This window comes from Tenrec ecaudatus, chromosome 6 (assembly GCF_050624435.1).
Source record: "Tenrec ecaudatus isolate mTenEca1 chromosome 6, mTenEca1.hap1, whole genome shotgun sequence".
In the NCBI taxonomy this organism is placed as follows: Eukaryota; Metazoa; Chordata; class Mammalia; order Afrosoricida; family Tenrecidae; genus Tenrec; species Tenrec ecaudatus.
The window spans coordinates 85812981-85822169 of NC_134535.1; the positions used below are offsets into that span (position 1 = coordinate 85812981).

General features: G+C 39.4%; 1 protein-coding gene across 1 annotated transcript; it reads right to left on the reverse strand.

Annotated features, from left to right (window-relative positions):
- Positions 1-729: 729 nt before the first annotated feature.
- LOC142451060 (olfactory receptor 8S1-like) lies at positions 730-1686 on the reverse strand. Its single transcript, XM_075552996.1, has one exon. The coding sequence runs from the start codon at positions 1663-1665 to the stop codon at positions 730-732; it is 936 nt and encodes a 311-aa protein (XP_075409111.1). The 5' UTR covers positions 1666-1686.
- Between the last annotated feature and the right edge of the window lie 7503 nt (positions 1687-9189).

Genomic DNA, 9189 nt, shown 5'->3' on the forward strand with positions numbered 1-9189 from the left:
GTGTATAAGCCGAGTTTTCCAGCACATTTTAAATGCCGCTTTTTTGGTAAAATTAGGTGCCTCGGCTGATATTAAGGTCGGGTTATACTTGAGTATATATGGTAGGTGAATTTGCTGGATCAAAAAAAGAGCCTGAAGGATCTGCAGAGGACAGCGACATGCTGAACCACAGATACTGTGTCAAAAGTCCACTAAAAGGAAAGAAAGTCATCTCAAACAGCTTCTTTCTGAATTACAACTTGGTAATTTCAAAGGGTTTCAAAGTTTGGAGACAAACAGCACAGAGTTCATCATCAACCCATGTCCTTCTCACTCCTCCCTCAATCTCAGGTCTATTTCATTTTCCCTTTAGAGACGTTAGGTCTTTACTTTCTAGCAAAGCCTTACTCTTAACTGTGTACCCACTTGAGCCAATTTCCTCAATGCTTTGCATATTTCACAAACAAACCAGACTAAATCCATAGCTGTCAAGCTTATTCATATTCATAGTGACCTAATATATAGTTATCTGATGCATTGTCTGCATATAAAAAAACTGAAGTGAAATATATGAAACAAATACTTTGCTGTGATTTTCATATGCTATTAAAAGGCCCTACTATATGGGGTCTACAACATATTTGGTCATATCTGATATCCTGAGCCATCACAAATTTTCTTTAATGTTTACTACTGAGTTACATTGCTGCAATTCTGCCATTTCCCAATCATTTTCCTGCCTGTTCTCTCTTACCTGAGTAGCTGCAAACTTTTGTGTAACATGGTTTGCAGAGCTGCTTTTACTTCTTTGTTCTTTAGGCTGTAGACAAGGGGATTCACAAGGGGAGTGACCACACTGTACTGCATGGAAAAAATGAGCTCCCATGGGGAACCTGATGTAGGCATAAGATAACGAAGAAAACCTGAGCCATAAAATAAGCTCACCGCAGTGAGGTGCGAGGAGCAGGTGGAGAAGGCCTTGCTTCTGCCTGTGCTGGAGCTTATGCTCAAGATGGTGGAGACAATGCGGGCATAGGAGAAGAAAACCAGGAGGAATGTCCCAAAGGCATGAAGGAGGGCTGAACAGAGCAGGACTGCAAAGTTAATAGAGCTACTGGAGCAGGAGAGAGGGAACAGAGACGGTATCTCACAGCTGAAGTTTGGGATGACTTTAGTCTCACAGAAATCCAAATTCCAAGCTAGAAGTGTGTTGATGAGAGCATCCAAAAAGGCCAGCACCCAGGATGCCCACACCAGCCTCACACAGAGCTGGTTGCTCATCATTTGACCATAAAGCAAAGGGTAGCAGACAGCAGCATAGCGGTCATAGGCCATTACTGCAAGAAGGCAAAGCTCTGTTCCTCCAGAGTCAAGAACAAAGAAGGCTTGGGTCAAGCAGTCCTCCACTGAGATGGTTTTCTTCTCAGACAGGAGATTCTTCAGCATCTTGGGTACTGTAACTGAAGAGTAACAGAGATCCAAGAAGGACAGTTGACTCAAGAAGAAGTACATGGGGGTATGGAGATGGGAACTGATTCTGATAACCACGATCATCAATATGTTCCCTGATAGGGTCAGAAAGTAAATCACCAGAAAAAGCATGAAGAGTAGACTCTGGGTGTGATGGCCAGCAGGCAGCCCAAGGAGGAGAAACTCAATGATGGCGCTGTGGTTTCCTAAGGCCATTGAGAGAGGAGACCCCTTGGGAAGAAAACAGAAAGATGAATCAAGCATCAAGCTGACTCCTCTGGCAACTCATATTCCCCACCACATTCTGTGCACATGTTTCTGTAACTGCTCATCACTGCCACCATTCGGTAATACTTCTCCAAGAATCACTTGCCTTCTCTGGTTTTCTGACATAAACGTTCAGAACCCTTTGGGTGTTTTCCTTCTGCTACAAATTAATCTCTAAAAAGTCCATATAATTTTTCAGAACTGGTCCATGAACAATGCCCAATCTCCCTAATCTGATCCTTTGTTTTTGTTCTGCAATATTGAAATCAAGAGTTTACTTTCTGCAGAATTTTTTCTTTTAAAAATCATTTTTAGGGGCTCATACAACTCTTATTACAATCCATACATACATCAATTGTGTAGAGCACATTTGTACATTCATTGCCCTCATCATTGTCAAAGTACTTGCTCTCCACTTAAGCCCCTGGTATCAGCTCCTCATTCCCCCCTCTCTACCCGCTCCCCACTCCCTCCTGAACCTTTGATAATTTATAAATTATTATTTTGTCTTATCTTGCCCTGTTCGACGTCTCCCTTCAACCATTTTTCTATTATCTGTCCCCCAGGGAGGAGGTTATATGTAGATCCTTGTAATAGGTTCCCCCTTTCCACCCCACTCTCCCTCCACCCTCCAGGTATCGCTACTCTCACCACTGGCCCTGAAGTGATCATCCACTCTGGATTCCCTGTGTTTCCAGTTCCTATCTGTACCAGTGTACATCCTCGGATCTAGCAAGATTTGTAGGGTAGAATTGGGATCATGATGGGGGGGAGCAGCATTTAGGAACTAGAAGAAAGTTGCATGTTTCGTCGTTGCTACATCACACCCAGACTGGCTCGTCTCCTCCCCTAGCCCCTTTCATAAGGGGATGCCCAGTTGCCTACAGATGGGCTTCGGGTCTCCACCCCGCATGCCCCCTCATTCACAATGAAATGATTTTTTGTTCTGATGTCTGCAAATTTTTTTCTAATCCTCCTTGTGCTCTATTGTCTCAGTCTTTTATTCTTTCTTTAACATTTTATACTGGTTCATGACTACTTAATTGGATACCATCGGTGTTCTTTGTCCTTTTAATGATTCTTTTGGATATATTTGGAGTATTTTATCTTATGGATATTTTAAAAGTATCTCTATGTATGTCTATGCTGGGAAGCTAAATAAGAAAGGAAATTGTCAAACTTATTTTCTCAAATTAATAAAACAACAACAACCTGTTAGGTAGTTGGTAGCAGGTTGTCTCTCTCTATGCCAAGGTGTCCCCTACAGGAGGTTGCTGCAGAGAATCAGGCGAGCCCAGCCAGCTGTAAAGTCTAAAGGGCGTGCACAAATTCAGACCTTTGGACCAGAAAGCCAGTACACCTGGGTGAGCCCCAATCTTGGCCAGGTGGGCTTAATTCAGTCAGTGGGGTCAACCAGTACTGTGGACCTAGCCTCCCAGCAGAAGGAGGGCAGGCACGAAAGTGCCGGAACTTCGAGAACACTGCTTTTCCACGTTCCGTGCGACTGGGCCGTAGTGCCTCTCTCTCTCTCTCTCTGTAGCTTGTGTTCAGTTTACTGGAATGCCTTAAACTTCTTCTATCCTATATAAAAACCCACTTGGATCACAAGCCAAACTTTGGCATGAATTCTGTCTCATGTGAAGCCAAGCACCGAGGTATTTCTCACCTGAGGAATCTAACAAAACCAAACCTCAGTTTTCCATAAATAAAACAATCTTTAAAAGAGAAAGGCAAGTCAGTTCCTGGGATAAAATACTGGACAAAGTATCCATACAGAGAATAGATAATCACCTAGTAATCAATTATAAAAACGACACTCTAACACAAAATGGGGAAATACTAGAAAGGACATTCACAAAAGCATCTGGTCTGCTAACAGTCTTATAATAAGATGCTCCTCATTAGTCACTAAAGAAACACAAAATAAAACATGAAGAAGTAGCACTAAACACTCAGCAGAATGACAACAATTGCCAAAGTTGGTAAAAAGAGTGGAGCAACTGGAATATTGCTTATAGTAGTGTAAGATAGTATAGTCACTTTGGAAAAGTGGGCAATTTCTTACAAACCTATAATATACCTACCACGTGGCCCAGCAATTCCACTCTAAAAAAATAACTGCATGTGCTCAGAAAAAGGTTTGTACAAGAATTTTCCTAGCAGTTTCTGCAACCCAACCAATTGTTATAAAATGGAAATATCCAAATGAACATGAGCAGAAGAATACATTAACGAAGGCCATTCATTTACACAACGGAATAAATACATTTAACAATAAGTGGATGGACCACTGACACTTTCACCAACATCAATAAAAAAGCAAATCACAATACATTTACATATGGGAACACAAAATGTTTGAAAATGCATATGCCACTGTAAGCATCATACTGCAAAGGATACAGAACATACTTGTCATGGCAGAAAGAGCTCTTAATATTTCTTTTCAGCCAATATCTATATCAGATAAAATAACTTTTTGGGCTTTTATCGCCATACATTAGTATTGCTTATTACTGAAATCTGTATGCATGAAATCTTACAAGATGTAAAATAAATACCTCTTATTTAGTGTCACTTATGTTCTCAAACCTGTTACCAGGAAGTTAATTCCAACCCCTGGTGCCCCATGTATGTCAGGGTAGACTGTACACCATAGGGTTTTCTTGGAGGTTAAGCATTCAGAAACTAGTCAAAAGGTGGGTAGTTCAAATCCACCCGGAGGCTTGGTGATTTGCTTCTGAAAGGTGAACCTGTGGGGCAGTTTCACACTACTCAGAGTCGCCATGAGTTGGAATCAAGTCAACAACTAATCACATCAGTCTTTAAGGAAACAGAAATCTAGACCTTTCTCTTTTGATGCTGCGGGGTGGGTTCCAATGATAGAAACTTTAGGTTAGTAGAATAGTGAAAACCATATGTACCAGCAGGGGCCTAACTATGGAGGGGCTAACAATTTTAAAACATTTAATTTTCTCTTAAGCATTATTACAAACTAAAGTGATAGGGACCACATTTTTCCAATATTTAAAATGAGGAGACTGAAGCTAAGAATGGTTCAGTAACTTGGTGTTGACAGGTGAAATGGGTGGCTAAACCTAGGTCTACATGGCCACAATATTTGTGATTTTCTTTTTTTGTTTCTTATTTCTTTTAACATCTTGGCTGCCTGACTTCAATTTTAGGAAGTCAGGGAAGACTGTCTGCTTCTCTCCACTGTGTTTTGTCATCCATCAACTTACTCTATAAACTGTTTAATGTCTTCATTTAGATGCTTACCTTGCTTTGGCATTTAATGATATATGTGCTTTTCTTTTATTTTCTCCAGTTCAGCTGCCTGCTCCTTGAGGGCAGTGATCAAGTTCTATATGAATACTCCAAATACATATTGTTGTGAAAGGCACATTGTGGATCCTTAACCAAGATTTATTCAATGTAGAAAGGATGGAGAATATGAAACAATGAAGACAGATTATGTAGGGCCTCTCACTGAAAAATACTCCAAGCTTCAATTTCGGTTTCAAAAGTGAACCAAACAGGAAGACAGGAAGACTGCAAAGGAAAAACAATTGAATGATGCATCTTGTATCTGTAAAGAGTTGTCATTGGACCTAGCCAGTGCTGAACTAGAAAGTGCATATAGATATCTTACTGACAAATAACAGATCGCATCTCCTAGCTCACTTTTTCCCATATCAAAATGTAGCATTCATTCACCTATTCATTCTATCATCTTTATGTCCATTAACTTGTTATTGATATTAAATCATTTATCCACTCAATCATAAATTCATTCAGACATTTACCCATGGATCAATCAACTCATACCTTCATTCATTCATTCAATGATCAATAAAATGTAATTCATGCTTAAAGTAGGGTAACATGCAGACTGACTTAAATCTCTGGTGAACTATTGTACTAATGCACTTATTTTTCCTGGATTTCAAATAACACTCTCCCAATAACCAAAGCAGAATATTCTTCTTGTTAGCCCCTGTTCCTCATACCACGCTTGAAATCTGACCCATCACTAATGTTCAGACTCTGCTTCTTCATGACCACCCTTTTCTGGATTGGTAGTTTCTTACATTAATCTTTACTTGCCCTCTTAATCTTGGAATCTGCTGTTAAATCATTGTGTTGCGCCTGTTGATGAAAGCATCTGGTATTTGCATTGCTCAGAAGTCTACAATAACATGTTTATTCCTGTTCCACATGTTCCTTGAGGGCAGGCATAGAGTTCTATATTAATACTCTGAATATACTGTGTGAAACTGAGAACCTGGATAAATGTGTAAGTGGCCTAATCTCTACACTTTTGACCACAGGGCTTGGAAGACAGGCTCTAGTTAAAGCAGATGTCCACAGTTCTGAGGTAGAGATAAAACCTAATATGCTTTCTCCAAATAGAAAGAGTTCTTTCAATACCAGCCCTCCTTTAAGATGCTAATGTAAGTCTGTCTTGTACAGGCATTTGGCTTCTCCCTATAAGACTGACAGTTGCCTATCTTTAAAAGCAGTCCAACTCCTTTTGTCCCTATCACACTAGGAGTCAGCTTCTCCTTTGTCCCTTCATTGTCGGGCACTTAGAGTGAAGTCCAGGTACTTTCTTCTCCAGGAAACAGGTTCTTCACATATAATCTGTATGAAATAATAAGTTGCCTCCTGCAAAAGTATGGTTTCACACACACATTGCTAAGAGGAAGCTTATCTTTCAAAGCATCCACCGCTGCTCTGCTTACTACTTAAAAAAGAATCATTTATTGGGGGCTCATACAGCTCTTATCAAAATCCATCCATACACCCACTGCTGCTATTTTTAAGGAGTATTTGACACCATTGTTCATTCACCTTCCAGCCACTTCCATTAAGGTGTTCTCCTAAAAGAACTTGGGATATTTCAGATTCACACTGTGCCCCATCCATTGTATATGTACCTATTGAAGGCTTGCATGCTTCACCTCATCACTATATATATATACGCATATTAAAATAAACTGGCTCTCTCTCTTGATTCTAATGTCAGAGATGAACCCCTGTACCCCATCTCTTCTGTCTTAGTTTAACTTTCCTTACTTGCACATGCTGTACATAAGAACCCATTCAACTGTGGGCCTAAAACCCATAATACACATTGTAGTGAAAGGCACATAATGGGTCCTTAACCAAGATTTATTCAATGTAGAAAGAAATGGAAAATATGAAACTAGTAAGACAGATTATGTAGGGTCTCTCATTGAGGCCTTACGAATTAGTCCTAGGTCTTGTATTGTATCACTAATGCTTTGTAGTGTCTAGCATTTTCCTGTATTCTGAATCCTTCTCATATCTCAGATTTAGGTTATTTATCAATTTTATCTAATGGGTGCTGTCTAGTCCAGAGTAGTGACCCAAGTTAATTCAGCTTGTGTAGTGAAGAAAAAATATGGAAAAGTAAATTTTAATTGCCTTAAAAAATCTCTACACATGTAAATTCCTATTGAAATAAAAACAATTCCCCTGACTTCAATATTAGCAACTTAATTAGTTCAACTAATTTTTTTTCTAAGAGCTTTCAATTTTCTATGTAAATTTGGTCAGATAATTGCTTTGATTCTACCCTGTTTACTCTTAGGTTCGATCTGATCCACACAAAACAAGTAGAACTTTCTACTGTGGTATTTCAGGGCCTTCTCACCCCGAGTAGCAAACCTCTGGTGACAAAGTGAGGACAAGTCTTGTAACTTTGCAGTGAAAGATAAACACAAAATTCCAAATACTGCTCTCTGACCTCTGAAAAGGGAATATGGGTTCATCAATTCACATTAATGTCTGAGCTAGTTAATTTTGGAATTAAGAAAAGGAGAAAGAGGGAAATAGTTTCTTCAATTATAGAGAGATAAGTGCTTGGTCCAAAGTTGGAGGATAGGACTTTTCTCTTAATATGCTACCTAATTTATCTCTGTGAGCACGTCACAAATGGTAATCTATACATATTTTGCCAATGTTTTTGTCAGATATTATTTTAATAAAAAGTGGAGCAGGAGGTTGGATTTTTGAGTCATTTTAGGAAAAAAATTGTATGATCTGGCTCAAATGTCACCATTACTGCTTCTCAAAATAATTTGTGTCTAAATTTGAAATCCATTCTCTTCTAGGAGGTATAGCACATTGTTATATTTATACATTATTAACTACTTTAGGTCCCTTCTGCTTATCCTATCAAAGATAGAAGCAGCTGAGGACTACTTTATGTCTAATACACATTCTGCCCAGGATAATTACTACACAGAAAATGTTATTTACTTGAAAATGCTTATGAAAGTAAAAATGAGGATAGAAGAAGAGAAAGGTCTAATATTTGAAGAAAAAAAACCCATCTGCCTCTGGTTTCCTAAAAGGCACATAGAATGGTGTAAACAATCACAGTTCCTTTAAGTTAGACATTAGCTACTTCAGTATTTTCCCCTGAAACTTCTCCCACCTTTCTTCCCTTATCTTTTCATTATCCACTGTATTGAATCCAGAATTGATAAAGATGGTAAATAATAGCAGAAGCCTGAACTCTCACTAGCATATATGATTAGACTTTTAGAGGAAGAGGAGAATTCTAGGCACTTGCAACTATTAATCTACTTTGGTATGTTTTCTCCTGCCTCTCCCCAGACTTGGAACCCCTCAGTTGATTGTTCAAGATTCCGTTAAGCCTGACATTTCTAGGCTGGTGGCGATCTTGTGAAGAAATTCAAGAAATCAAGAAACCAAATTCTTAACACAATTTCAAGAGCAAAGAGAAGCCTTAATGGAAAGAATAGTTGATGAAAAATGCTTATGGAAAAATATCTAAAGCACTATGTAAACAGTACACGGGTCTGAAGGTCAAGTCTAGTACAAGGACATGGCGATGAGAAGGCATATGTTGAAGAAGTGACCTCCAAGAACAAGAGGAAGAGGGCAGATGAGGAGAAGCAGAACCCGAGAGCCTCCAGTGGGGAGGAGGAGGGAAAAGACTACGACAGAAGTCCTGGAGGATATTACCCAGCTCCTGACACTTCCTGGTACAGATGGCATCTTTTATTTTCCTCTCATCTTTTCACTGGGTAGGAAGTCGTCTTTGTCAGAGGAACTGTGTTACCTTCCTTCTGTGCGCAGGAGGACCATTTCTAGAGTTCAATGACAGCAAAAGTAGACTTTTCTCCTTCTTCTCCCTTAGTTGGAATCTCATGATGACAGGAAAATAGGCTGTCCCTAGCAGAGGATGTTTAAATGAGGTACTTGGTCAGGTCATTCTTTTAACCAACCACCGTGGAAAAGCACTCAGTCTTCCAACGCTGTATCTGAGAAACTTCTCATGAGAAACTTTTCTTGATTTCTCTCATTTCAGCTGGGCCCAGTTACATGGGCATCTTTTCCTTTAGCTCCCACGGTGATTCTAAATATTCTGCTTAAGTATGAGTGAAGTAAGATATTTCCAGAAGTAATCTATCAGTG